Source organism: Panthera tigris, chromosome F3 (genome assembly GCF_018350195.1).
Source record: "Panthera tigris isolate Pti1 chromosome F3, P.tigris_Pti1_mat1.1, whole genome shotgun sequence".
Lineage (NCBI taxonomy): Eukaryota > Metazoa > Chordata > Mammalia > Carnivora > Felidae > Panthera > Panthera tigris.
In genome coordinates this window covers 67,361,496-67,388,393 of record NC_056678.1, presented here as the reverse complement: position 1 = coordinate 67,388,393, position 26,898 = coordinate 67,361,496, and the positions used below count along the sequence as shown (strand labels likewise).

Genomic DNA, 26,898 nt, shown 5'->3' with positions numbered 1-26,898 from the left:
GCTGTGTATGTGTGGGAGCAGGGGGCATATGGGAAATCTCTATCCTCCTCTTAACTTTGAGCCTGAAACTGCTCTAGCAAGATAAAGTCTTCTTCTTAAAACAAGAAGAAAAAAAAAAAAAAAACATGGGGTGCCTGGGGGGCTCGTCCATGAAGCATCTGACTCTTGATCTTGGCTCAGGTCGTGATCTCACGGGTTCGTGAATTCAATCCCTGTGTCGGGCTGCGAACTGTCAGTGAGTAGCCTGCTTGAGATCCTCTCTCTCTGTTCCTCCCCCGCTAACCTGCTCTCTCTCTAAATAAAAAAATAAACTTAAAAAAAAAAGAGAGAGAGAGAGAGAGAGAGAGAGAGAGGTGCTATTTCAACTCTCCCTCTCCCACAGAATGGACTCCTTTTGCATTGGCTAGGGGGCAGGTGCCTGGGGCGGGCAGGGAGGGGATGGGGCTCCAGAAGGAGGCAGCCCCTCCGCTTACCGCTTGGCTTCCTCCAGCCGGCACAGGTACTGATAGGCCACGTTCTGCCGCCTCTGCTCGTCCATTTCCTCGGCTGTGAGGCGTTCATCTGAGGAGTCAGGGGGATAAGGTCAAGGCGGGGAGTATAGGACAAAGGGCCATAGCACTGAAGCTGCTTCTTAACTCTTAGGCAACTCTGCCCAGTGACCTGGAGCACCTCACGCGTCGGTGCCCCTCTTCCCGACAGCCCTGGCTCCCATCTCCAGCCCCCACCCCGTAAAGCCGCTCTGGTCAGCACCTGCAACAGGGGGCTCCCCTGTGTCAGAGGTGTTCCCTCCTGTTCCTCTCCAGCCGGCTCCTGACCCCTCCTTCCCCTCCATTTCAAGCCCTTCCCTCGAGGTCTCCCCACACGGATGTCCAGACCCCTCCGTGGCTGGGAACTTAGCTCCTTATTCTATCCCTAATAGCCTCTGAGTTCTCTAAGACCTGGGCCCGTGTCATCCTCCCCAAGGACCCTCCCAGAGACTTAGGCTAACAGGACCAACGGGACTCACCATCCCACAGCCACTCATTCACGCCCTACCTTCTGCACGTCAGGCCCTGGGCTAGCAGACCCTTACTCTAAAGAAACAGATTCTCAGGGTGCCTGGGTGGCTCAGTAGGTTAAGAGTCCCACTCTTGATTTCGGCTCAGGTCATGATCTCACTGTTTGTGAGATCGAGGCCCTCCAGGCTGATAGTGAGGAGCCTGCTTGGGATTCTCTCTCTTCCTCTCTCCTAACCCTCCCCTGCTCATATACATGCATGCTCCAATGCTCTCTCTCTCTCAAAATAAATAAATAAACTGAAAAAAAAAAAAAACACAAAGAAACAGGGGCACCTGGATGGCTCAGTCGGTTAAGTGTCCAACTTCGACTCAGCTCATGATCTCATGCTTCATGAGTTCAAGCCCCACATCAGGCTCTGTGCTGACAGCTGGGAGCCTAGAGCCTGCTTCGGATTCTGTGTCTCCCTCTCTCTCTGCCCCTCCCCTGCTCTCTCTCTCTCTCTCTCAAAAAATAAACATTAAAAAAAATTTTTAAGAACAAACAGGCAGAAAGGGGCAGAGGGGGGAGGTAGTTCAACAAAGGGAATCATGTGGAAAAGGGCAATCACTTAGGATTAAGTGGAAAGAGAGAGAGTCTTAAAAGATCACAAAGCTATCTCTACTCTCCTTTTTGCTTTAAGTCACTTGAGGAGGAGAATAATCTCCAAGCTCAATAAAATGTAGACAATACTCTGACCCCAAACTTGAGAACTGGGGTCCCTTAAGTGAGAGAGCACACGTATTGTGCCCTCCCACAGCCCCCCTCCTCCTGTCCCCCACCTCTGGAGTCTCCTTAGGGAAGACAATACAAAACCAGACGCGGTGAGACAAAGTTGCACGCGCACACACACAAGAAATAAACACAGAGGGCCTGAAAAGAGACAGAGCTGGATCAGTCTGTCTTTGACTCAACACTTCATGCCAATCCTACTCTTTATCTCATTTCCTTATCGTGCATATCCTGCAACATGATTTGGAGGAGGGACAGGGTTATTGGAATCGACAGTTGAGCAAGTTAAAACACACACACGCACGCACGCACAAAACCTCCACGTTCAGATCCGAAAGGCCCAGCCAATCATAGGAAATCCATCGGTTCCCTCCAGGGAGTGTACAAGGAACAAGTGTTGGCTGCTAAGCACGGAAAATCAACCGGTAAGCGAATGACATCACCTCAGAGCCCCGAGCTGAGGGCTGTGTGAGATGGGCGGGGTTTTGTACACTCATGGGTCTTAAAAACAGTCTTCCTGCCCTTCCAAGGTCTGAAACTAGCTTCCCTTCAACAGAACGGAGAACGGGGACTTTGTTTTTTAAACGCTAACGGCAAGGAAGGGGAAGAGGCGGAAGAAGGAGATTTCGCCTTTCATTCGGAAGGTCAAACAGAAACCTTTCTGCCACCAAACCTCCTGACGCCGGTCTCTTTCTCAAGCAGTGTATTTGCAAGCGCGGCCCACGGACTACCTGCCTGATTACGTGGGGTGCGGGAAGCAGCGCAGCGGGCTTGCTACAAACGCAGGGAAGGGCCCCAGTCCAGACCTGCTGGAGCTGAAGCTCTGGGAGAGGGCTGCGGAATGCGGATTCGAAACAAGCCTCCTGGGTAATTCTGACCCTAACCTTTGAGAGGCCTGATCTCAAAGCGGCATCAAAAGCCGAGGTCTCTGGGCGTCCCGCCCCCCCTTCCCCGCGTAGCGCTGGGCGTGCAAGCCTGCCATCCGTAACCGCTGCCTTTCTACGCGGCCACCCAGGCCACCTACACCCGCTCAGCCCCAGGGCCCCGGAACGTGGGGATGCGGCAGAAAGGTCGGTAAGCTTGGAAGCGCGGCGGGGTCCGGCGTTTCGCCGCTCCCGGTGCCACTGCGGCCCGCCGGAGACGCGACTGGGGGCTCCCTCCCCGCGCAGCGCAGGCCCGCCGCCCTCCTCGGTCCCCCTCCGCACTCACACGGCGCCGGGCCCGCGCCCGCTCTCCGCCGCTCCATGTTCCTCCTCTTTACAGGTTTGAATCTCCCGCCGCCCGGCCACCGCCCTCACCGACGCCGCGGCCGGAGCGCACTTCCGGCCAGGCCGCGGGGGGCGCTGGGATTTGTAGTTCCAGGCCGCGCGCGCGCAGGCGCAGGAGCGCCGCCAGGTGCGGAGGCGGAGGCCGCCGCGGGTGGGGGCAGGGCGGGGGGAGCTGCCCTCCCTTCTCCGCCCGGCCGTGGGCGCCTTGTTCCTCTAGGGCTCCTCCGCTGCTAAGGTAGCCTCTGCCCTTGCCGCCGTCATTTCTCCCCGGTGTCCCCACGGACCCCGCTCCGCTTCCTGTAGCATTCTTGGTTCCCGCCAACTTGCGGGCCAGCTTGTACTGAACTGGATGGTGCGGATGCAGAGGTAAATCAACATGATTAATGCCTTAAAAGCCGCTGTTCTGGAATCGGTGACAGACCTAAAGTCAAATAAATTAGAGGTCAGTGATACGCAGAGGGACGAGGTCACTGCTGCCGCGAAGCTAAGGGCAGGGAAGGTCAGGAAGACTTCCTAGTGGAGGCGGCAGCTGATCTGGGTTGGAAAGGGAACAAGAATTCATCAGGCTGAAAGAGGAATTTCAGTCCGTGGAAACAGCATGTGCAAGAGCCCGGAGGTGAGTTCAGGAAATAAGAAGCGGTTCGGTTTTATCGGAGAACGACGCTCGGTCCGGGAGACGCGGGAAGAGAGCCTGGAGGGGCACGGCGGGCGCTGCGGTACCTCGCGCGGCGCTGACGTGCCTGGAGGTGCTCTGGGGGGCGGTCACGAGCCGAGGAACACCTCGGACCCAGGGCAGCGCCAGATTCCAAGTTTATAAAGACTCCTTCTGCAGCAGGGCGTGGAGCGGGGGAGGCTCGGGGCAGAGGCCAGTGGAGACTGCAAGGCAGTAGCACAGGTGGGAGATAGTCAAGTCTGAACTCGTGAAAATAATTCTGACACCTGTCCTGAATTTTATTTTATTTTTTTACTATATTAACTAGCAGGCTTCCCCAATGGTGTGTCTCCTTTTGCCCTCCCCCCCCCCCCACTCCCCTGCCTCATTCAAGCCAGGAGGCAGCCTAGGTTCGTAGTCTCAGGGGAGGGATTTGAAGGGGTAGGAAACAGGAAACATCCAAACCTTCAGAGGGACAGAAGAGACTCAGGGCGGAGACAAAACTGGGAGATGTGGGGTTTGAAGACAGGGGGTGCTCCCTGAGATCAGAAGGGATCCCCTTTGCTCTCCACCAGCAGGAAAGCACAGAGAATCTAGGCTCCTGGGGATGGAGGTCGCACTCCCTGCTTTCCGGGCAGCACAGGACCCTGACAAGGAGCAGTTGCATAATGAGGTTGTGCAGAAACTCCCCAGCTGAGCCAGAAAGGAAGTACCCGGGTGGGTTACCCTCACTTCTGCTTTGGGACGAGGGCCCCTGGCCCCGTCAGGACCAGGTCCGTGAGATGAAAGGAGGTGTCGGTGGATAGTAAGTAAATGGCTGAGGACCCAACGGGCCTTCCCTCTCGAGTCTTAGCGTCCCCTACTCCCTGCATCCTGGGAGAAAGGAGGGGACAGAGATCCCGACTCATATTGTCTCCACCATCCCAGTGCAACAGGGGCTTGAAACAGGGGCTGAGCAGAGAGGTATTTCTCGCATACCAGGGTTAGGGACCAACACACAAGAATGACGCGCATCCGGTGTTCTTGCCTACTGGTACTGTATTTAGCATTATCTTGTTTAATCTTCAAAAGAGGGACGAGGGAACCGAGGCTTAGAAATGTCACACAGCTAAAAACTGGTGGCACCAAGACACGAGTGCAGCCCCAAGCTTGACTTCTCCACCGATGTGCGCTAAGCCGCCTCCACGGCCGTGGCTATGAAACAGCGGAGGAGGGCGCGCTGGGGAGAGGTTTCAGAGGTAGAACCGTATGACCCAGAGCGGAGGAGAGGGGTCACGGATGCCCCCCGCGTTTCCAGCTCACGGACTGGGTTGGTGGTGGAACATGGGGTCAGTAGATGGGAGGAAACAGGAATTTTGCTTGGACGAAGTAAGTCTGGAGATGTGCATGTAGAAATTATTGGCCGGGGGGGGGGGGGGGGGCGGGGGCACGCCTGGGTGGCTCAGTCGGTTAAGCTTAAGCGTCTGAGTCTTGATTTCCCCTCAGGTCATGATCTCATAGTGATGAGGTCAAGCCCTGCATGGGGCTTTGCGCTGACATTGCAAAGTCTGCCTGGGATTCTCTCTCTCCTCTCTCTCTGCCCCTCCCCAGCTGGTGCTCACTCACTCTCTCTCTCTCTCTCTCTCTCGCTCTCTCGCTCTCAAAATAAATAAATAAACAATAAAAGAAATTATTGGCTTATCAGTGGTGTGAAAATCAGAGGCGTGGATGCAGTGTTCGTGGAAGTGTGCGTAAGGTAAGAAAAGGGCAGAGGGCAGAGCACTGGGGACCCTTAGCATTTAAGGGGTGGACAGAGGGCCCAGCAAAGGAGACAGAGAAGGAACTGTCCGAAGAAGAGAAAGAGCCAGGACACGCGTCCTGGAAGCCCTAGTGAGGAGACGGAGTTGCAAGGGGATGTCGGATAAAGTGGGGGATCAAACAAGAAAATGATTCGGAAATGATCGCTGGGTCATCGAGAGGTCGTTGGAACCTCGGTGAGAGTAGTTTGAGTCCCCGTACCTCCCTAAAACCTCTCCCCTTAAGGGAAGGCTGCTGACCGGGCACAGAGGAGCTGCCTGGCAGGCCCTGGCCGGGCTGTGGGAGCGTCCTGGAGGCCGGCCCACGGGTGGGAGCTGCAGGCAGCTGGGAAAGCCTGCGGGCACGGGCCCCGTCTGTGGCACGAGGCGCTGTGTCTGCACACCGCAGGCGTTCAGCAAACACTGTCCAGCCGTTTCGGGGGAGCCCGACTACTTCCTGGTAACTTGGTTTCTGGCGAAGGCCTCTCTACTTTAAAAGAGGGTTCTGGGGGCGCCTGGGTGGCTCAGTCGGTTAAGCATCCGACTTCGGCTCAGGTCACGATCTCACGGTCCGTGAGTTGGAGCCCCGCGTCGGGCTCTGTGCTGACAGCTCAGAGCCTGAAGCCTGCTTCGGATTCTGTGTCTCCCTCCCTCTCCCCCTTCCCTGCTCATGCTCTTTCTCTCTCAAAAATAAATAAGCATTAAAAATTAAAAATATATATATAAAATACAAATAAAAAGTCTTCTGCCCCAGGTAAATGAGGACACTTGCCTTCTAATGCCAGCCACCCTCAGCGAGTTAGCACAGTAGGGGCCGCTGTCACGGGCCTGCTGTCCTCTCATTAAGCAGAACATGGATGTTGCAGATCAGAGCAGGGGCAGAGAGACTCTTCTGATCTCCAGGCCTTTCCTGACCATCGCCTTTCCCCTCGTTCCCAAATGTGGAATGTACCCACACAGGAGCACAGTGTGTGTGTGTGTGTGTGTGTGTGTGTGTGTGTGTGTGTGTGTGTGTGTGAAAGGGCTCACTTCTAGGACAGCCCAGGCCTCATTAAAGCTTGCAATCCCAGTGCAGTGGAAGGGACCCTGGGCTAATCAGCCCAGAATCAGAAAACCTGGGCTCTAACCCCAGCTGCATGGTTCTGTGACCTCAGGCACGTCCTACCTGCTTTCTGAGCCTGGTCCCCTCCTCTGCGGAATGAGAGTTTGGCACAGATGATCTCTGAGGTTGTAACCAGGCACAGGCCCGTCATGCTTTGGCTCCTTGCTTAAAGTGAGGGACTTGAGGGGTGTGTGCAGAGGTGGGCAGTGGTGGGGCAGGAAGGGCGATGGGATCCAGGTAACTGCCCAAGTGCCGTCAGTGATCCAGCACTGGGATAGGTCGTCTGAACTGTCCATCAAAAAATTCCCTAGGAGTGGAGGGCGGTGCCTGGTTGTCTGGTAACCCCGGGGCTTTGAGCTAAGGGCTTGGGGAGGTAACCCAAGCCAGAGGGACCATTCCAGAAAGCCGGCCGCAGAGAGGATCGAGGGAGGTAAGGTATCCTGTGGCTGGGGCCCCGAGACCTGGTGGGGTTAGCGCGGAATGTCCCAGGGATGAGGGCCTTGAAGGCAGGATTCCTAGGTGTTCTTAGTTGCAGGGGGAATTTCTTTGAAAAGAGAGACATCTCTGCCTGCCTCTTCCAAGAAAGAGGGGAAACAAGGAAAGAAATGGGGGGGAGAGGGCGCTGAGCGTGCAGGCCCCAGTCTTTACCACCCTCCCCCCGGTCTCCTGGGAAGAGAGTTCAGGAAAAGGCTTTGCCTTTCTAGGAGAGAGATCCTAACAGGGAAGCACATGTGATGACTGGAGCAGGGGGCTGGGGGCCCAGAACCAGCCAGTTGTGGAACAAGAGGCCCCGAAGTGGGGCGTGGGCATGAATGGCCGGCCGGCATCCTCCGTCCTGAAAGCTGACTCCTTGCCGATTCAATAGCCCTCTCAGCTCCACGTCCCCGGCGCCCTGTATGGCTCCCGGGGTGTAGCATCTGTTGAGCTGACCCGACCCACACCTAGGAGCCCCTAGATTGTGAGTGCGAGGGTGTCCGTGGGGAACAGTGATGGTGGAAGAGAACAGATGATGGAGGGGAGGCCCTGCGCGTGCTCCGTTCAGCAGCCCTTTCGTTTGCTCGTTCAGTGAATGTTTTTTGTGTCGTGGTAAGGTACACATACCTTTTTATCCCATCAAGCCGTTTCTAAGCGCACAGCCCAGTGGCAGCGGGTACACACGCATTAACGCATTAATCATCGCCTCCAGCCACCTCCATCTCATTCGATGGACGTTTATTGAGGACCTACTACGTGCCAGACCCTAACGTCATTCCAAATCTGGTAGGAGAGGTAGACAAGAAAGTCAGCAACTTTCACCCGGTGTGATAAACACTGGAAAAGACACGGGCACAAGGTGCCGTGGGGTCCGGAAGGACCCACATGGCTGAGGGAGGAGGCTTTCTGTTACTTGAACTGGGTCCTGAAGGAGGACAGAGAACGAGTTGGGACGTTGGAGTAAGGGCTGATGTGGCGCCCAGGAGGGGTGCGGAAGCGGAGTGCGGCGGCAGCGAGAAGTCCTTACGGCCCTGGGGGCGGGGTTAGAGCTGAATCACCCGAGAGGGAGCCTGCTTTGGAGGAAGCCCAGGGTGACATATTGACCCCCCTGCTCCCCAGTGTCAGCACGATGTCTTCCTCCAACCCTGAGGATACCCCCCGAGAGCCTGAGTCTGAGCCTGAACCCTCAACCTCCAAGCAGAAACAGAGGGGAAAGCGGCCACAGCAAGAGGCCAGCGTCCACGCCCTCACCAGGGCTGGCCACGGGGCGCTCCTGGCTGGCCGGAACCACGAAGCCCTGACCAGCTTCCAGAGGGCCTTCGTCCTGGCCTCGGAGGCCCCGCAAACTCGCGACGCCCCTGTTCTCCGGGCCTGTGCCTTCAACCTGGGGGCTGCCTACGTGGAGACCGGGGACCCAGCCCGGGGCCTCGAGCTGCTCCTGAGAGCCCGACCTGAGGAGAAGGCGCAGGGCAGGCGTCATGGCGACCAGTGTTTCAATGTGGCTTTGGCCTACCACGCCCTGGGCGACCTGCCTCAAGCTTTGGCCTGGTACCACAGGGCCCTGGGTCACTACCAGCCACTAGGCGACCATGGGCAAGTCCAGGCAAAAATGGGAGCCTGCTACCAGGCTCTGGGACAGCCTGAGCTGGCAGCCCACTGTCTGCAGGAGGCAAGCCGGGCCTACGCCCAAGCAGGGCAGCCCCAGGCTGCGGCCTTGGCCTTGGGGGCTGCGGCGGGGTGTATGCTGAAGAGCGGGCGGCATGGGGTGGGCACGGTGACGCGGGTGCTGGAGGAGAGCCGGAGGCTTGCTGAGAGGAGCCCTGAGCACAGACTGCTGGGTGAGGCCTGCGGGCAGAGGAGAAGTGGGGTCTGGGGAGATCAGACCAGGCGATGCTCTGAGACGTGGGGTGCAAGCGGAGGCTTTTCCGAGGGCTGGGGAAAGGGCCGGAGGACCCCAGGAGAGGGGGACAGGGGCCGCACCAGGACAGCTGCAGCTGACCTGGCTGCCCGTGACCCTGGCCACGCCCTCCAGGGCATCTCTATAACGACCTAGGCCTGAGCTACTGCCAGCTCCAGCTGTTCCCGCTTGCAGCGGAGGCCTTCCTGCGGGCCCTGCCCCTGTGTCGCGGGCCGGGAGAGGAGGCCACGGTGCTGAGGAACCTCGGGACGGCCCACAGTGCCCTCGGCAACTACCGGCAAGCCCGGGAGTGTCACCAGAAGGCTGCTGACCTGCATGGTGGGCACCAGGGGCTGGGGGCTGCGTTGGGACCGAAGGACTAAAGGGGGGGGGCTCCAGCCGGGGCCCGAGGCTGGAGCGTGGACGGACCTTTGGGACTGGTTATGGGGCCAGGAAGTCCAGAGCCAGGAGGTGAGGGTTGGGGGAGCAGGAGATGGGATGGCCAGACAGGACGGTGGGTTGAGGGCCCAGAGACGAGGCCTGGGGCTGGGGGGACACGGGGGGGGGGGGCAGAGGGCAGAGCCCCGGGCGGGAGAGGAGCCTGATGTGGAAGCCAGTGCCTCTCTGGTTAAGTGGTTGTGTGCAAGTGAGTCCCTGTCGCTCTCCGAGCTTCGGTTGCTGCACGTGCAGGAAGGGAACTTTGCCGCTTCGCAGGGTCAGGTCACCTTGCCCAGCTCAAGGTGGCCAGCGGGGGTGGGGGGTGGGGTGCGTTCAGGCCGAAAAGCAGGCCTGAGGAGAGGCCTCCGCGGTGCAGCTGGAGGCGCGCTGGGGCTGAGCGCCGGGACTCCCGGGGGCCCGGCCTTGGCCGCCGGGGGATACGCCTCAGAGGCCAAGGCCCCCCGCTTACGACGGGGTGGCTCTGTCGTCAGGCTCTGGGGGGCAGCGGCGGGAGCAGGGCCGGAGCTTTGGCAGCCTGGCATTTGTACTGAGCCAGCTGGGGGACCACAGGGCAGCCAGAGACAACTACCTACACGCCCTGCAGGCGGCCCGGGACACTGGTGAGTGGCAGGGGGACGGGCGGAGGGTCCCCGGGGCTGGTGGGGAGGGTCCGTCGCGTGGGGAGCCGCCAGAGGACCCCCGGGCTCTCTCCCCAGGGGACACGAAGGGCCAATGGCAGGCCTGCGAGGGGCTGGGGGCTGCCGCAGCCAGACTGGGGCAGCACGACCAGGCCTTGACGTACTATAAGGAGGCGCTGGCTCGGAGTCAGGTGAGACCCTGCGCCCCAGAATCTAACTCTCCCTGCTCCCCTCCTCTGCTGACACTCCTGCCTTCGCCTTGTCTCCCCCACCACTCGTCACCCACCAGACAGACACACAGGGCACAGTGTGCTGGGCCCCGGGACACTGCTGGCACGAGGGGTTCGTCTGTCCACAACTGTGCACAGGCGGTGACAGGATCCTGGCAAAGGCCCGGGGCTGCGGTAGAAGAGAAGGAAGACGAAGCCCCCTTCCCTCCTCCGCCTCCTGTCTCTTTCCTCCCCGATCCCCAGAGGACCCCCACCACCCCCGTTATCTACCCTCCCTCCAGAAGGAGCCAGACTCTGTGCGGGACCGGCTGGTGGCCAAGCTGGCGGACGCCATGAGGACCCACCTGGCCCGGGCCGGGCTCGTCCCCACGCACGCCCTGGTGAGGTGACACCTGAGACAAGGAGTGGGGGTGGGGACAGGTGGCCCAGAGAAGGGGGTGGTGGCAAAGCAGGGCTGCTGCCCCGGGCTGCTCGTGTGTGTTCACCTGCCCCAGAGCCCGAAGAGTGGACACGTGTCGCTTTTCCGAGGACACCTGCTGGTAGGGAGGTGGGCGGGGGGGGGGGGGGTGGCCCGTCTCCCAGCGCTGGGCAGTGCCAGGCCTTTGCCCGAGTGGTCACTAGCCCGGAGGCTGAGCCCTACCCAGAGGAGCTGGAAACCAAGTCCCTGGCTGCAGTTCTCCAACAGGCCACACGGTGGGGGCGGTGCTGCGGTTCCCAGTCGGGGTGGCTCTCCCTGCGTCTCCACCAGCCCCTGGCTCTCTGGCTCCCCCGACCCTCTCTGGCCTCCCTGCCTCTCACCCCTCCAGATAACCTCGGGGAACCTCCCACCCAGGAATTAAAATTATACTCGACTATTTATTATATTTATTTAATGGGATTCATGTCTTCTCTTAAAGACTAGGACACTGTATTTATAATTTGCAAGTGAAACTAAATTAGCCTGGTCCGGGCAGAGGACTGGACTGGGGAAGAGCTGGGGTCCGTCTGAAGGCAGCCACCGACTTCCTGTGACTTTGCCCCTGGAGGCCCCAGGCAGGATGAGGTGGAGGCCAGGCTCTGGCCATGTCTGATCGTCCGTGAGCCCGAGTTCTAACTTGAGCGTTACTAGCACGGACCTCGTCGCGGATTTCCGCTCTCAGAGGCGTGGCCCATCCCAGTTAGCGTCTAGCACCGCTCTGTGTGGGGCCGCTGCGTGTGGAGGGAACATACGCTCGCGGCTACGTCACAGCGGGTTCCCTTTACTCCCCGCCATCCCCAGACTTGGGCTCCAGGGAGGCCCCAGGCTCCAGGAGGGCCGGGAAGGGGCAGAGTGGAAGTGAGGCACAGGTGAGTGGGGTGGGGCCGGGGCTCCGGGGCTCCACGGGGGTGCGGACGCTGGTGGGGTTGGGGCCGCGGCCACGCAGGCACCCCGGGGTGGGGTGGGGGACGTGTCCCTGGTGCTGCTCTGCCTCCTGTTCCCCACCCCTCCAGGTCTTCGGGTGGGTGGGAGGAAGAGGAATTGGAGGAGGGCCAGGAGGAGAGAGAGGACCAGGCCCCACCGGATGTCCCCCCGGCGTCTTGGGCGCAGAGGCTGGAGTGTGAGTGGCAGCAGGCTGTCCCTAGCTGTGCATCTCCTACCTGGACACGGGAGCACTCTCTCCCCCACGTTGGTTTCCTGGATGCCCCGCCTCCCCCTGGGTCTGCCGCTGACGCCTGACCAGCCCCCTCCCCTTCCTGCTCACCTCTCAAGGCCCTGGCCCAGTCTCCCTGACCCCTTTCTCAGTCACCTCTTCCTGGCCGCTTCCGTGGCTTTCCTAACTTCTAGAACTTTGCATCTTAGAACACCAAGTTTTATTGAAAGCCTACCACGTGCCAGGTACGGAGACCGAGTGATTTTCTTGCCCTTGCTCACCGTGTACCAGCCTCGTCCCCCAAACACTTCGACCTCTGGGGCCAGAGCTGTTTGCTACTTGCTACTCACACTTGAACTCCCTGTCTTCCGTTCAGTGTGCCGTCCTCCGGGCAGCAGTGGGCGGTGGGCGGCCCAGCTTTGCCAAGCGCCTGCCCCGTACGGAGGGTAGTCTTTCGTGCGCCCCGTGCCAGCGCCCGGTGAACGCACCCCGACACGCACCCTCCTTGTTCTTCTCCCAAAGTTTTCTCTTTGCACCATGTGGTTCTTGGCGCAGAGAGGCCTGTGATGAGTGTGCCCGTCCCTCTCCGTCCAGGTCCAGGATCCGGGGCCCATCTCCCGCTTGGAGGCCAAGGCCCCCTCCGAATGGAGCATCCTGGCATTCTGGTCCCCAGTGGCCCCCAAGTCAATAGGTGGGTCCCCGGGGGAGGGGAAGAGGCCTGGGGAATGGATGAAAGGAGTAGGAGAGGATGTGGCTTTGGATGGTTTTAAGGGGGGTGGGGGAGATATGGCCAAGTACTTGGGGGCATAGTGCTTGGACCCTCTCTGTCTGCCCTCGAGCAATCTTTTTTTTGTTTTTTTAAATATAATTTACTGTCGAATTGGCTAACATACAGTCTTGGTTTTGGGGGTAGATTCCCATGGTTCATCACCTACATACAACACCCAGTGCTCATCCCAACAGGTGCCCTCCTCCATGCCCATCACCCGCTTTCCCCTCTCCCCCACCCCACCCCGTCCACCCTCAGTTTGTTCTCTGTAAGCCCTCGAACACTCTTAACAACACTCACCCAACTCTGGAGCCCTGGGGGTCCCCTGTCTCCTGCACAGCCTGACCGTAGGCCTCCCAGAGAGGGAGAGTCCCACTGAATGGGGGGGCGTGCAGCTCCAGCTTGCCCCCTCCTGCCCTGGGGCCCAGTGGCCAAGGTGAAGGCTGCCCTCTGCTCTGTCCCCGGCCGCTGCCCCTGGCAAGCCCTCCCTGACTCCCGCAGGTCGCCCGGATGGCCCAGGGAAACCCCAAGCAGGAACCCTCAGAGGAGACTCGCCAAGTCTGGGTTCTGTACGATCATGTGACTCCACTCTGCTGGCCCGGAACGCGGCCTCTGTGCTTCCTCCGCAACACTCAAACGTTCCGGGTTTCTGGGACCAAGCCTCTTCCCGGGGATTCAGCGCTGCATGGACACGTGATTTGCCACCAACGACAGATGGGCTGTTGTGCGCATTGAACAAGGGCTTGGCGGTCTCGGCACTGAGATGTTCAGTTTGCTCCTCGCTGGAAGTTTGGGGCTCAGGGGGCTAAAGGAAAGAGGAACGTGGACAGTGAATTTCCTTCTGGATCCAAACCTCATGATTGCTGAGGCCCTTGCCAGTTCCAAAAGCTGTGACATGTTGGCCAAGAGGCTTTGCAGTCACTGACGTCTCCAGACGTCTATTTTCTCGAATGGGAAACGGGGATATAGCCCGAGAGAGGACACCTCTGAACGCACTGCTGTACCGTCGGGGGTTTGGGAGGCAGCCCCGCAGGCCTGTGGGACAGCCGCGATGAGCGGTCACACGGCGGTCACACAGGGCACAAACCACACGGTGCTTCCTCCTGCAGTCCTCACGGTGGATGACCCCCTTTCCCAGATGCGGAAAAGACAGCACCAGGGTTAATGAGTTTGTCCTCTCAGGCTACACCACTAGGCAGTGGGGAAGCCGGGACTCAAACCCAGGCCGTCAACACCTTCTAGAACGCGGGGCAGTTCCGCGCCTCCACCCCCGCCCCGGTCATGCTGGTGCTTACCAAGAGCTGACCGTGTCGGTACCAAATGTGCTTACGCTGGCGTATGTGTTATTGCAATTTGTCATTTAATTAAATATCATGCAAACTGGTGAACCAAGTGTGAAAACAAGCACCGTTTCTATGAAAACTAAGTCGAATCCTTAGAAGTCTTGATTAAGGTGACTCAATTCAAAAACTACTATTGAATTAGATGGGACCAAGACAATTATCACGTTTGGCTGCAAAATAATAAAAGTCTAGATGAATTTTGCTCTTAGATTGCTTCAACCACGCCACTCGCTGTTCCGCCCCCGTGAGCAAACTGGAAATCGCAGGTGGTCCATTTATGCGCGAAGGATGAAGAAGTCAGTCGCGGCCTGTTCTCCAAGAAGAGACCCTGGCCACACTTTGACAGATGGCAGATGAATGTATTTTTTTTGTTTTAAGTTGAAATAAAAGAACCCATTCCAGGTCGTGTCCGAGAAGAGGGTTTCCACTACACCGGGAACTCCTCACCGTGAGATTTTGAGGATTCATTAAAATCTCTGCCGAGGGCCTACCATATGCCCGGCATGCCACGAGCTGCTGAGGACACTGGGGACACGGCCGCTCACCTTTCTTATTGTCTCGTCAGGTGTTGGGGGTGTCTTGATTCGGATGCAGGTTCACCAGCTGTAACAGAGTCCAATGTAATCTACCATTTATTTATTTATTTATTTTCTTTAAAGTTTATTTATTTGGAGAGAGAGGGAGGGGCAGAGAGAGATGGGGGGGAGAGAGAAGAGAGAGAGAGAGAGAGAGAGAGAGAGAGAGAGAGAGAGAATCCCAAGCAGGCTCTGCAAGGCCAGCCACGGGGCTCGACCCACGAACGGTGAGATCGTGACCTGAGCTGAAATCGAGAGCAGGACGCTTAACCGACCGAGCCACCCAGGAGCCCCGTAACTGTGCCTTTAAACAGAGAGAACTTTACTCCTGTCTCACGTAAGCAGTCCCCATGGAGGCGGTGGCTTCCTGGAGCTCAGGGAGTCAGGCAGGACGCTCTGCCGTCCCCGACACAGCATTCCCATGCCATGTCCTAACCTGGCTGCCCCACCTGCGGCATAGCACCTTCATTCCTGCCGGTAAGAAGGAAAAAGGAAGTGGAGGAAAACCTGCGTTTTTTAGAAGGTGCCATCTGGCAGTTTCAAGTCATTTCTGCTCGGACCTCATTGGTCAGAGTTTAGTCACATGTACGTGCCCGGCTGCTGCAAGGGAGACTGGAAAATGTAGTGTGAAGCCGGGCAGCCGTGTGGCCACATAAAACTCCGGGGTTCTGTTGCCGAAGGAAGAAAGGAGAGTGGATTTTGAGGGACAAGCAGCGGCAGCTGCCACACGGGAGTATACCACGGGGTCAGGCCAACCCCGTGTCAACCGTCACTGACTCTACTACTGAATAGCTGTATTATCTTAGGCAAATGACTTCTCTCTGCGCTAGTCAATGTCCTCATCTATAACGTGGGGATAAAAATGCATCGTAGGATCGACAGGGTGAAATGTGTAAGCATCCGGAACTCAGGAGTGCTCGATCCATGAGCCTTTAATAAATTGGTTTTGAAGGCATTTCTCAAAGAAAACTCTAGAAGCCTGGAAGCAGAAATAGGATGGAGTAGGTCTTCGGCTCTACTTCCTGGGGACATGTGGTGAGATATGCTTGTGTCACTGTCCTATACTTAACATCTCATCAGAATGAAGACAGCAATGACAACCCTTTCATTGTCATTCAGGCTGTTTGGACCCTAGCTCCCCCTCCACCAACAGCTACCGCTGTGTCATCGGGCATGTGGTTCAACACCTTGAAGCCTCAGTTTGCTCTTCTGTAAAATGGGAACGATAACAGGGTTGCTGCAAGGGTAAAATGAGCTGATTCATGTTAGCGTGTGGCACATGTAAGTATTCAAATGTTATCTGTCAAAAAAGCACGCTTCATATTGTGTTTTAGAAATAAATCTTCAGGGGGCACCTGGCTGGCTCAGTTGGTGGAGCGTGTGACTCTTGATCTCGGGGTCATGAGCTCGAGCCCCATGTTGGGTGTAGAGATTACTTAAAAACAAAAAAAGAGATCCTAACAAAAAGGGGAAGGACTTATACATACTGGTGATGGTATAAAATGAATGAGGTCTTGGATAAGATTATCCAATTGTAAGGGACATTACAATTTAGATGTACAATTTCCAGCCACAAACACAGTCTAACAAAAACAATTTTCCACCACAAATGCAGTCTGATAAATTCTATTTCATACAACAAACATGTAAAACAAGCATGGCTGGGGGACAAGGGTATATCTTACAGGAGATGATAAATCTTTTATAATTCAAAAGGAGAATAGCAGGAAAGTAATTAAAAGCAGGGGGAGTTCTTGCCTTTCTCAGTGAACTAGCCAGGATACAATTCATGGCACAGAAAAATAACATAAAAACAGGACCTTCACCTGGTTAATTACTTTATCGTAGTGTCTTAGTGGTAACTGGTGTGTTATTCCCAAGACTTCCCCCCCCCACACTCCGCCGCTTAAGTATGTGAGAGTGTGTGTTTGCATTCTATTTATTTAGTTATTTTATTTATTATTTTTGAGGGGGGGTGCAGAGAGGGGAACAGAGGATCTGAAGAGGACAGCGGCAAACTCACCAAATTTGAGATCACAATCTGAGCCGAAGGCATATGCTTAACTGACTCAGCCACCCTGGCACCCCTCTTTTTAGTTTTTATTTTTGTATTTTTGTATTTGCGTTCTTAAAACCTCTTGGGTAAAAATTGCAGTCTTCCCCTCCAGGTGTTTCTTGATATGTTTTTGGAATCTGGAGCCTATGGTTTCAACTACATTTTTAACCATGACACTCTCAACCTATTTAAGGTTTATAACTTTGTATTTCCATAGCTATTATGTTGATGACAGGGAACAAGTATTATGTATGATTAGAGAAATGAAGCATGCTATCCTGGTAAGCAGAGGTAGGGGCAGCTAATGTATTTGGGGGAGGGGTCTTAAATTATACTGTAAACAGCACTGCAACCACTCTTAAGGTTTAACTTACTTCAAGCTTAGGGGCTCCTTGCTTGCTTGACCTAAGTCCCTTGGTCTGTAGCAGAACACCTACTTTCCTAGGGATTAGACCACTGGCCTTGAGGAATGAGGGATCAGGCTCTCCGGGAGGTAAGGCCTGCCCAAGATCATGACCACAAATGACTAAGGGCCCAGGCACCAGCTTCCCTTGCACAAGCCCCCACGTTTCTGGCACCGCCCTCCCGTTTAAAACCCTCTGGCTTGGGGGCGCCTGGGTGGCTCAGTCGGTTAAGCCTCCGACCTCAGCTCAGGTCATGATCTCACGGTTTGTGGGTTCGAGCCCCGTGTTGGGCTCTGTGCTCACAGCTTGGAGCCTGGAGCCTGCTTCGGCTTCTGTGTCTCCCTCTCTCTCTGTTCCTCCCCTGCTCTCACTCTGTCTCTCTCTCAAAAATAAAGATTTAAAAAAAAAATTTTTTTTTTTAAACCCTCAGCTTGGCCGGATGGGGAAGATGGCCTTTGGGGTGTTAGTGCATTCTCTTCCTGAATAAAGCAAACCTTCGTTTCCCCCCATCACTTGTCTCTCGAGTACTGCTCTTCCAGCCTGAGCAGTCCATCCCGCGTTGGGAACCGCTTGCCGTGTAAGTGACAACATTAGCCCGATTTACCGAGCGCCGCGTCGCGGGCGCGGTGGCCGGCTCTGCAAGCGCTGGCGCCCGTGGAGCGCGTACTCGCAGGGCACTGACACCAGGGGTGCCACATGCACTCGCGGCTGGTAAGTGCCCGGGCCGCCCTCTGGGCAGGACCCGCAAAGCGACCAGCCACCGCCCACGCCGCTGTGAGCGAAGCGCTCCGCCCCCAGGGAACGCGAGGCCAGGCGGCCGCGCGCTCGCGAGGGGGCGGGACGAGCCGAGGCCCCGCCTCCAGGGGGGCGGGACGAGGGCCGCGCCTGCGCCGGACGAGGGGGGAGGGGCGCGCGCCGCGAGCTCCATGAGGGCCCTGCGGGCGCTGCTGGGGTTTGGTCTGCTGGCCGCCGGTTCGCACCTGCAGCGCGTCCGGGGCCCGGCCGGGGTCTGCCGCGCGAGGCCAGCCTGGTGGGGGACGCGGCGGCCGCAGTCGGGCGGCCGCGGGGACCCGGCGCTCATGGCGAGCCCGGCGGTGAAGTACTTGAGGTAGGCGAGGCTCGGGCGGGCTCGCTCCGGGGCGGGGGCGGGGACTGGGACTGGGGCGGCAGCGCGCCCGCGCTCCGAGCGCCCTGGGGCGGGACTCAGGCGGTGGGTGTCCGCAGCCAGGAGGAGGCCCAGGCCGTGGACGAGGAGCTGTTCAACGAGTACCAGTTCAGCGTGGACCAGCTGATGGAGCTGGCGGGGCTGAGCTGTGCCACAGCCATAGCCAAGGTCGGTGGCGCCGGTCAAGCCCGGGGGGTGGGGGTGGGGCCGGGGCGGCCTGGGGCCGCCCAGGGCCCCTGTGACGCCCCCTGACTCCGCCTCCAGGCCTATCCCCCCAAGTCTATGTCCCGGAGCCCCCCCACGGTCCTGGTCATCTGCGGGCCCGGGAATAACGGAGGAGACGGCCTGGTCTGTGCCCGGCACCTCAAGCTCTTTGTGAGTATCGGGGCAGGGCTGGGCGGCAGGGGGCTCCGAGGTCTGGCCTCGAATGACCCCTCTCCTTCCCCCTAGGGCTACCAGCCAACCATCTATTACCCCAAAAGGCCTAACAAGCCACTCTTCGGTGCACTGGTGACCCAGTGCCAGAAAATGGACATCCCCTTCCTTGGTGAAATGCCCCCGGAGGTAGGTGGCCGAGCTCCCCCGCCCATCTCTCTGGAGGACAGACTCCGGGCAGGTGGGGAAGTGCCCCGCACAGGTGCCTAAGTGTACCGTTTGACCAGGAACAGTGTGAAGAGCCCGCCCCCGCTCCAGCAGTGCCCGAGGCCGCCTCTCACATCCATGGCCACACCTTTCCCTCTGACTTCTGAGGTCAGGGCCTGCTCGGCAGGCAGTAACCCCCTGAGAAGGGGCTGATGTGACTGCCTCATCCTAAGCCCTTTCTGCAGGGACATGGACCTAAGGATGGGAAATAAGAACTTTGCTTTTTAAGTTTCTTAACGCATTTCACAGGTGAAGAGACTGAGGTGTTGCAGAGAAAGCAAGGGGTCTGTCCTGCCTCCAGCTGCAGGTGGCCTCACCCCGTACCCGCCCCAACGGCAGGCAGGCAGACAGGCACTCAGAACAGAAACCACGTGTGGACTCCGCTTGGTCTAAATCACTGACCAGTTTGCACTGAAGTCTCTGAGGGAGATAAAATGACCCGTTGCCCCTGAGTGGTGTGTGCCCGGGACAGCCCTGTCCGGTCAGGGGCTCCCACACCCTCTCCTCTCCCTGCTCCACCACAGCCCATGCTGATCGACGAACTGTACGAGCTGGTAGTGGATGCAATCTTCGGCTTCAGCTTCAAAGGGGACGTCCGGGAGCCATTCCGGAGCATCCTGAGCGTCCTGAGCGGGCTCACCGTGCCCATCGCGAGTATCGACATTCCCTCAGGTGCCGGGTCTGAGGAGCTTGGGTGGGATGGGGGCCTGGGTCCTGCCCTGTCTTAAGATAGGTACCCAGGAGTCCTCATTCTTCCAAGGCTCAGACCAAGCTCTAAACAAGCTGAGTGTAAAGGGGCAGAACACAGCTTTTGGGATTCCACAAAAGGGCCAGGGGGCAGGCCGGGAGCTGTGTGCTGGACCCAAGAGACCAAAGCCTAGGAGGCCATGGCCATGGCCATGGAGCTCCAAGGATGCGGGTTCCCCAGGCAGAGACACGGGGCCCCTGCTCGTTCAGGACAGGGGCAGAACGAGGTATGGAAGAATGGACACCTGCTCTCTCCTCTCTCCCTGAATACACCCTCTTTTCAGGATGGGATGTGGAGAAGGGAAATTCTGGAGGGATCCAGCCAGACTTGCTCATCTCCCTGACTGCACCCAAAAAGTCTGCGAGCCACTTCACCGGTCGCTATCACTACCTGGGAGGTCGTTTCGTGCCTCCTGCTCTGGAAAAGAAGTACCAGCTGAACTTGCCGCCCTACCCTGACACGGAGTGTGTCTACCGTCTGCAGTGAGGGAAGACGGGCGGGCGTCCTTCCCAATAAAGACTTAGCGCCCCCCTCCTACCGCCATGGGGTCCTGGGAGCTGTTCTGGCAATAAAAGTTACTGGGTGGCAGGAGCTGGACAGCAAACTGAATGAGACATGGCGCCACCTTTCTGGGAGAACAGAGCAGGCAAGGGAGGTGGCCGTGGCATTTCAGGGCAATGAAAATGGACTTTCAGATGCTGAAAAAAAACCCAAGTGAGGTTCTCTGAGCTTTCTCCGTCCACTGACAGGGTAGCAAGACGGAGGTGAACAGAAGAAATCCCTTCAGAGGCATCCCAGGAAACGAATTTGTATTTAGGATGTTAGCAGGCGGGGCGTGGAGAGGCCAGTCAGGACTTCCACCCGGCCTGGAGCCCAAGCTAACCATTTTTTCTAGTGCTGACACTGGCAGGCTATGGGCTGGAGTCCATTCTGCCCACACCTGCATCTGCCTTCAGCAAGGGTGCCCCTCCAGAGGGCCTCTGCCTTCCTGTCCCCACAGTCCCCAGCGCTGTGCCCACACCGTCCTGTGAGCAGCTGGCGCTCCGGCACTCGACTTCCTCCTTGGGAGGGACTCCTCACGGGGAGGGCGCAGGAGCGCTTGTCCACTGGGGGTCTCAGACTTCAAGTCCTGAAAAGGAATCTGTAGAGCCCCGCCTTGTCCTGCCCTTCAGTCTTTCTTCTGTTTCTCCTTCCTTGTTCTCCCATCGGGGCTGACTCCAGCTCTGCCCCCCTCCCCCTCCCCCACATCCTCCTCCTCCTGGGGCCGCTGCCTTTTCTTCTTCCTTCTCCTGCTTTTCCTGTCACCGTCACCGTGCCTTCTGCTCGCTGCCTCCTGGGCCCCACTGTCTTCGGCAGCCCGGGCCGTGGCTTCTGCGCCCAAGTCTTGCTGCCGCCGCCTCTGCTCGCGTCTGCTGCCCGGCTCCGCGTGTGCCCCGCTCTCCGCCTGTTCCGGCCCAATGCCTCCTGTTCCACCCGACACCCCCACCTTCTCTGCTTGGTGCCGCCGCTTCTTCCTTTTCCCGAAGGGCTCATCCGTTTGCTCCCCGTTCTTCCACTCTCCCAGCTCACTCGTTCCTGTGGCCTCCCCGTCCCCGCCTCCGACAGCTGTGCCCCCTGTCTCGTCTGCAACCGCCTTTTCTCGCCGTTGCCCTTTCTTCTTCTGGCTTCTCCTGGTGCTCTGGCCTGGGTCCTCTGGGCACTCCTCTTCTGCATCCCCATCAGTTGCCGTAGCCTCTTCCTCCCCTTCCTGCTTTCTTTTCTTTTTCTTCTTTTTGCGGGGCTTGCTCTCAGACTGTAGTTGAGAGGTCCCGGGGTCCTGGCCTTTGAGATGAGCCAGGAAGGCCTGTTCTTGGGCCTCCAACCGAGCGAGCTTAGCCTTCATCGTGATCCCAAGACGAGCAGCCCTGGAACACATGGAGGCCCGGGTCGGAGTGAGGTATGGGGGAGCAGGCCTAGTCCCGAGATTGTGTGCAGAACTGGCAGGGGAGAAGCTGCCTCTCTCTTTCCAACGTTTATTGTTTTGAGAGAAGGCGCACGTGAGCAGGGGAAGGACAGAGAGAGAAGAAGGTTCCACACTGTTGGCACAGAGCCCGACGTGAGACTCGATCTCATGAACCGTGAGATCATGACCTGAGCCACGATGAAGAGCTGGACACTTAAGTGACTGAGCCCCCCAGGTGCCGCGGAGCTGCCTGCAGGCAGCTGGAACCCTTCCCCCTGGGGTGGGAAGAGTACAGAGTGGCGCAGACCATCCTCTAGGGTGGGCTTGCGACAGGGAGGAAGGCAGGGAGCCCGGGGAGCCGAACGCTACTCACTTGTGTGCTGTTCGCCCCTCACAGGCTTGGAGCAGCATCTCATCGGTCAGACTGTGGGGTGGGGGGATCAAGAATTACACACAGAGCTCGTGGAAAGGCCTGCCCTCTCCTGCCCTCTCCGGCATTCCTTCAACACTGACTTCCTGTTCGGGACCTGGCACTTTCTAGGTGCCGGCGATGCAAAGATCAGTACAACGCGGCTCCACCCGAAGCAGCCCAGTCAGGCACGAGACTTGGTGCCTTCTCTGGAGGTTCAAAGGTCTCTCCTCCCGCACCCCCCCCACCACTGAAATGAGGTCTCACATCTTTGGAGGCTTGGACCCCTGGCTGTCATCATCACTGTGGCTCTCCACGTCTTTGTCTGGCTGTTCACCACCTGACGTCAGCGTGGCCGTCTAGAAGGAGTGATCGTGGGGGTGGACAGAGCCCGCTCAACACCACTGCCAATCCCTCTCCCCTCCTGGAACCCCCCAGGAATTGGTAGCCATAGGCACAAACCTGCCAGTCCCCGATACGGCTCCCTGAGACCCCCAGGGAGGTGTGCCGAGCTGCATACTTCCAACTCAGGCAGGGGGTGGGCTGCAGCTGTGGGGGTGGGGGGCAGTGGGCACAAGGGAGGAGGGAGTGCTCCGGACCAGCAGGTCCTCATGGTGCTGACTGTAAAGAGGGTGCTTCTCACCCCTCCCCCACACCTACACACAGGGCTTTATTTAACCGGACTGAAAACCTACCGCGGGCCAAGGGTTGGGGTACACAGTGGAACAGGATCGAGCGATCCAGCCCACGTGAAATCTACGTGTGGGGCGAAGGGAGGATGGCAGAACACAGGCCATCGTGGTGAAAGCGCTGCCTGTGCCAGAGGAGGGGTACCCAAGCTGACTTCAGGGTTTAGGGAAGCTTCAGGACCTTGGTGAGCTCCGGAAGACAAACAAAAGTTGGCAGGCAGAGGGGGAAAGGCAGCGGGAGGAGCGCGTGCAAAGCCCTGAAGGTGAAAGAAGATGGAACGTTCCTGAGAACTGATTCTATCCGGCTAACAGTGCAGAGGTCTCAACAAGGGTGAGTACAGGACAAGGCTGCAGGGGCACACGAGCCAGTGTGACACATCAGGACTGTCGTCCTAGGTCAGGGACGAGCCAGAGCCCCAGTGAACTCTGTTACAGAGAGCACTCTGGACGCTCTGTGGCACTGAACTAACGGGGTGAGGAGTCTGCGTGTAAGGCTGAGACAAAACCCAGCAGAAAGGACAATGGCCACAGTGATGAGGACCAGGGGAAAGGGCTGCTACATGACACAGAGCCCACAGCACATAACAGATGCTCCCTTCTATCAGTATGCTGGAAAGCAGGAGTCTGCAGAGCTGGGTTCTAGTCCTGTCTACAAGCCACTTTCCCCACTCTGGGCCACAACTGCACAATACAGAGGATGGGTCAGATCCTCTCTCAGGTCCCCTTTGGATTTGGAGTCCTTCGCACTGGACATCCCCTCTCACCCTGCTCTGGCAGCATCTCCGTCCCCCCACCCTCTATCGCCGCCCCTCAGCAGATGGTAGGATCCACGGGACCTGCAGACCTCAGTCCTGGCCGAGGGCCAGGCAGTCTAGACAAGCAATGGCAAGGTTGGTCACAGAATGCGACGTTAGGGTGGTCCCCAGAACAGGTAAGGCATGCAAAGCAACTGTTCAGGCCCCGGGGGAGGCCAGGGACGGGGGAAAAAGGATGGACCCTCTCACACCCACCCCCTGGTACCTTTACAAACTTCTGATACAGTAAGTTGGGCTTGGGACGATTACGACGGGTAGTCTCCTTAGAAAGATGCCTTATCCGGACTCCATCCTGGGGGAAGGTGTCAGTCAATGGGTGGCACAGGCATGTCCCAGGCCCCCACGGTCCAATGGCCATCTGTCAGCACTCCTACCTGCCCAGTCTCCACAACCAAGCCAGCTGCAGTCTTGTTGAAGAGCTCATTCCACCAGTGGTCTGTGAACTCCTTGGCAGGGTCATGTCCCACCTGCCAGAGGAAGAAGTGTGAACCCTGAGGACCTGTCCCCGCCCTGTCCCCAGAGTCCCCCTCTCCCACCCACACTGCCCTCCCTCAGCCTGCCCAGTCTTACCCCATGAGTGTCCTGCTTCAGCGTCACCCTGAGGGCCTGGGTGATGCCATTCTCCTTCCGGCCCAGACCTTTGCCTGCAGGACGGGGAGCGACCCGTTTATTCTGCCGCCTGCCCTGAGCCCCCACTGGGAGGGCCACTCTGCCCTCCCACACGGAGCGCTGGGTACACTCCGTCCCGGGCGGATGCCCTCCAGTCCCACTGTTCCTGGCATTTCTGCACACAGTGTCCCTGCCTTTGTCTGAGCTCAAGCTGTCTTTTCCTTCATGCTTCCTCCAGGACAGAGGTTGTGCCCCTTCCCCCCTCTCCCAGTCCTCCCAACCACTTCTTTCTCACGGACCCACTGTAAAATTTCTTCCACTCTTCCATTTTCTGGAAAAGCTGGGAATTTTCACCTGTAAATTTCCCTTTAAACTAGCTTTTCCTCCTCCAGCTGCACGGATTACAAATGGGTAGCCCAGGACGCCGCCGCTCCCCTGGGCAGAAAGGGGCCAGAAAGTTGGGAGGATGTGGAAGGGGCGCCACGGGGATGACCTTGGGTCCATCCATGCTTCAGCAGCTGCTCCTCGGCAAACTTCATCCCACGGCTCTTAATCTCTGGCGTGACACTCATGGTGACGGGAGGGTCACTAAGCTCAGGCCCTCAGCAGAGTAGACGACATCATTCTCATCCCTTCAAGAGAAAAGGAGAAAGTGCCCAAATCACCCATCAAATCCATCCCGGCTGCTCTCATAAAAATTCTTTTCCGAACCTGGGGCAGAGACAGAGAAAGGAGGCCCAGTCTTTGGGGAGCTCCCTGTCTGACCACAGAGAGGTCAGCAAGTCGAAAAGTCAAATCCTAGTGTCAATAATAATACCGAAATGTACCGAGAGCTCGCCACATGATGATTTCCAATCTTCCCAGCCCGGGAAGAGTACTCTGCATTCAGAAAGGTATTACTCTCCCTACTTTAGAAATGAGGAGATTAAGGCCTAAGGAGGTTAGGCAACTTGCTCCAGGTTACAGAGCTGATGTGTAGACGGCCACCAGACATCTTGTCTGCAGACTCCCTGCTCTTCACCACTGCCCGACAACATCTCCCGCCGTTTATTACCATGTAAAAACAAAGCTGAGAGGCTTTTAACCTGAGCTATAAGAATACTCAACAAAGGGACGCCTGGATGGCTCAGTTGGTTGAGCGTCCGGCTTCAGCTTGGGTCATGATCTCGCAGTCCACGGGCTCGAGGCCCGCTCTGTGCCGACAGCTCGGAACCTGGAGCCTGCTTCAGATTCTAGATCTCCCACTCTCTCTGCCCCTCCCCCGCTCGCTCTCTGTCTCTCAAAAAATAAAATAAACATTAAAAAAAACAACAACAACAAAAAAAACAATGATGACCAGTCTGGTTAGGTATGAAAACAAACCCAGAATGACTTCCATTTCTGTTCACGTTCTTACCGTGAAGGACAATTAAAGGACGATTACCTGAAAACCTGATACTCCGAGAATCCCAACAAAAAAGCGCTGAATGAAGAAATGGCTCTCTCTTGCTTCTTGAATTTTTAAGAATGGTAAAAAAACACTGGGGCCTTTAAGGCTACCTCAAAACTCTGCCTCCTCCCAGAAGTTATCGCTGATGTATCAGCCCCCAAATTTCAATAATAAAAACATCTAACACTAACTCGATGCCAGCATGCTGCTAATTGCTTTACACAGATTATCCTATTTCCTCCTCCCAACAATCCTACTAGCAAGTGTTGCCATCATTTGCAAACGAAGAAATGGCACTGAGGAGTTTAGCTACCCGCCCAAATCAGAGAGCTGGCAAGTCGTGGATCCGGGATCTCAGACATCCCAGAACTGGTGTTAATACCCCCTCGGTCTCTTACGGCTCTCTGTGCTTCCCGACGAAAGGTTTACCGCAGCCTCTCCCTCGTGGCAGAAACCATTCGCCCTGGAAATCGGAGTCGGACTTTGTTCTCCAACCCCAGTGCACTTAACGCAGCGCCCGGAGTGAGAATGCGTCCAGCCGGTATGACACAGGTGGGGGCTGCTTTAGCCCGCTGCCCGTGGATAACCGTGGACAGAAGCAACCAGATCCCAGGCTGCGCGCCGCAGGCTCTGAGAAGTCTGCGAGCGCGCCTTCACGAACTATCTCCTCTCCTGTCAACCTGAGTTTTTTGGGAAAGTGGCCTAGGCCAGTCTCCTGACAGCAGTTCCAAAGGGCCGCTACCCTCTCCCTAGCCTCCTTCCTCGTGAGGTTTAAATCCCAGCCCTCCCGCCGCGGTCCCGCCGGGCAAAGCTACTCTCCTGCTCTAGCCTTTGCTCCCGAGCCCGGGCTCCGAATGCCACCGTCGCGGAGGGCGGTAGCCCCTTACCGTCACCGCGGGGCCCTCTCCGCAGGAACACGTGCCCCCTCCGGCCAGGGCGCCGCCATCTTCCCGGAAGTGCCGGGGACTCGGCCCCTCTAGGCTGCCGAAACCATAGAGACCATCACGGGCCCCGGAAGCCCGGGCCCTTGGGGCCTGGTGGGTGTTGCGGAGGCGCCCTGGCGGGTATGGTTGCCATGGAAACTCGCGCGCCCGTTTCCGGAGGTTCGGGGGTGTTCTACTCGCCGCCAGCCTACAGCCCCGGAGCGGCCGAGGGACTTGTCCTAACTGGCCCCGGGACCGCCGAGAACCGCTTTGGCTGCGACGCTGAGCTAGTCCCGCCACAGACGTGGGGAAGGAGTCTCCGGGGAGCGCGCAGGGGTCGGGAGGGGGCCCGTCGGGAGTGGTTTCGGCGGGACCAGTGCTCAGCTTGCGGGAACAGGCGTTTGGAGGTTTGAGTAGGCTCATCAAACGCTGTGCCGGGACCTGCCTCTTTGGTACTGGTGATGCCCTGACTCGGGAGCCTCTGGCCTGGCCGGGGTCGTTGACGCCGTGAGTGGGGCTGGAGGAGGTG

At 57.8% G+C, this 26,898-nt stretch overlaps 4 protein-coding genes across 7 annotated transcripts in view; 2 read left to right on the top strand and 2 right to left on the bottom strand.

Moving 5' to 3' along the window:
* Nucleotides 1-3,053, bottom strand: part of IQGAP3 (IQ motif containing GTPase activating protein 3) — a 35,801-nt gene extending 32,748 nt beyond the window's left edge. For both annotated transcript variants that reach the window (XM_042976368.1, XM_042976369.1), the window contains exons 1-2: nt 2,977-3,053; nt 474-561 (exon numbers count right to left, since the gene is read on the bottom strand). In XM_042976368.1, coding sequence (XP_042832302.1) covers nt 474-561; nt 2,977-3,013 — 125 coding nt within the window. In that variant the 5' untranslated portion in view covers nt 3,014-3,053. The remainder of the gene's footprint in view (nt 1-473; nt 562-2,976) is intronic.
* Nucleotides 3,054-3,301: 248 nt separating this feature from the next.
* TTC24 (tetratricopeptide repeat domain 24) lies at nt 3,302-14,470 on the top strand. The gene is made up of 10 exons (XM_042976327.1): nt 3,302-3,401; nt 8,158-8,876; nt 9,071-9,274; nt 9,865-9,993; nt 10,090-10,202; nt 10,523-10,621; nt 11,500-11,567; nt 11,712-11,818; nt 12,446-12,542; nt 13,122-14,470. Exons 1-10 carry the CDS (start codon nt 3,385-3,387, stop codon nt 13,201-13,203), a joined length of 1,635 nt encoding a protein of 544 aa, XP_042832261.1. The 5' UTR covers nt 3,302-3,384; the 3' UTR covers nt 13,204-14,470.
* Nucleotides 14,471-17,903: 3,433 nt separating this feature from the next.
* On the top strand, nt 17,904-20,144 carry NAXE (NAD(P)HX epimerase). The gene is made up of 6 exons (XM_042976330.1): nt 17,904-18,106; nt 18,223-18,331; nt 18,428-18,538; nt 18,614-18,727; nt 19,330-19,477; nt 19,837-20,144. The coding sequence occupies exons 1-6, from the start codon at nt 17,925-17,927 to the stop codon at nt 20,037-20,039; spliced, it is 867 nt and encodes a 288-aa protein (XP_042832264.1). The 5' UTR covers nt 17,904-17,924; the 3' UTR covers nt 20,040-20,144.
* A 37-nt stretch (nt 20,145-20,181) lies between these two features.
* Nucleotides 20,182-26,410, bottom strand: GPATCH4 (G-patch domain containing 4). 3 transcript variants are annotated; one of them, XM_015540162.2, is made up of 8 exons: nt 26,334-26,410; nt 24,511-24,649; nt 23,979-24,052; nt 23,783-23,875; nt 23,614-23,700; nt 22,172-22,263; nt 21,869-21,919; nt 20,182-21,457 (listed from the first exon to the last, which is right to left on the bottom strand). In XM_015540162.2, exons 2-8 carry the CDS (start codon nt 24,587-24,589, stop codon nt 20,722-20,724), a joined length of 1,212 nt encoding a protein of 403 aa, XP_015395648.2. In that variant the 5' UTR covers nt 24,590-24,649; nt 26,334-26,410; the 3' UTR covers nt 20,182-20,721. The 3 variants fall into 3 exon arrangements, with proteins under 3 accessions (XP_015395648.2, XP_042832262.1, XP_042832263.1); XM_042976328.1 differs by lacking the exon at nt 26,334-26,410 and adding an exon at nt 25,103-25,189; XM_042976329.1 differs by lacking the exon at nt 26,334-26,410 and adding an exon at nt 25,124-25,157.
* Nucleotides 26,411-26,898: the final 488 nt, after the last annotated feature.

What these genes read in the sequence shown, in the direction of transcription:
- TTC24 (XM_042976327.1), top strand. An exon ending in GAAGGCTGCTGACCTGCATG is followed by an intron (nt 9,275 to 9,864) that starts GTGGGCACCAGG and finishes CTCTGTCGTCAG; the next exon opens with GCTCTGGGGGGCAGCGGCGG. An exon ending in TTGGGCGCAGAGGCTGGAGT is followed by an intron (nt 11,819 to 12,445) that starts GTGAGTGGCAGC and finishes CTCTCCGTCCAG; the next exon opens with GTCCAGGATCCGGGGCCCAT.
- NAXE (XM_042976330.1), top strand. Translation starts at nt 17,925, where the DNA reads ATGAGGGCCCTGCGGGCGCTGCTGGGGTTTGGTCTGCTGGCCGCCGGT. An exon ending in CCGGCGGTGAAGTACTTGAG is followed by an intron (nt 18,107 to 18,222) that starts GTAGGCGAGGCT and finishes GGGTGTCCGCAG; the next exon opens with CCAGGAGGAGGCCCAGGCCG. An exon ending in CCCGGCACCTCAAGCTCTTT is followed by an intron (nt 18,539 to 18,613) that starts GTGAGTATCGGG and finishes CCTTCCCCCTAG; the next exon opens with GGCTACCAGCCAACCATCTA.
- GPATCH4 (XM_015540162.2), bottom strand. Translation starts at nt 24,589, where the DNA reads ATGAGTGTCACGCCAGAGATTAAGAGCCGTGGGATGAAGTTTGCCGAG. An exon ending in TGAAGCAGGACACTCATGGG is followed by an intron (nt 23,876 to 23,978) that starts GTAAGACTGGGC and finishes TTCCTCTGGCAG; the next exon opens with GTGGGACATGACCCTGCCAA. An exon ending in GGGTCCAAGCCTCCAAAGAT is followed by an intron (nt 21,920 to 22,171) that starts GTGAGACCTCAT and finishes CCCACCCCACAG; the next exon opens with TCTGACCGATGAGATGCTGC.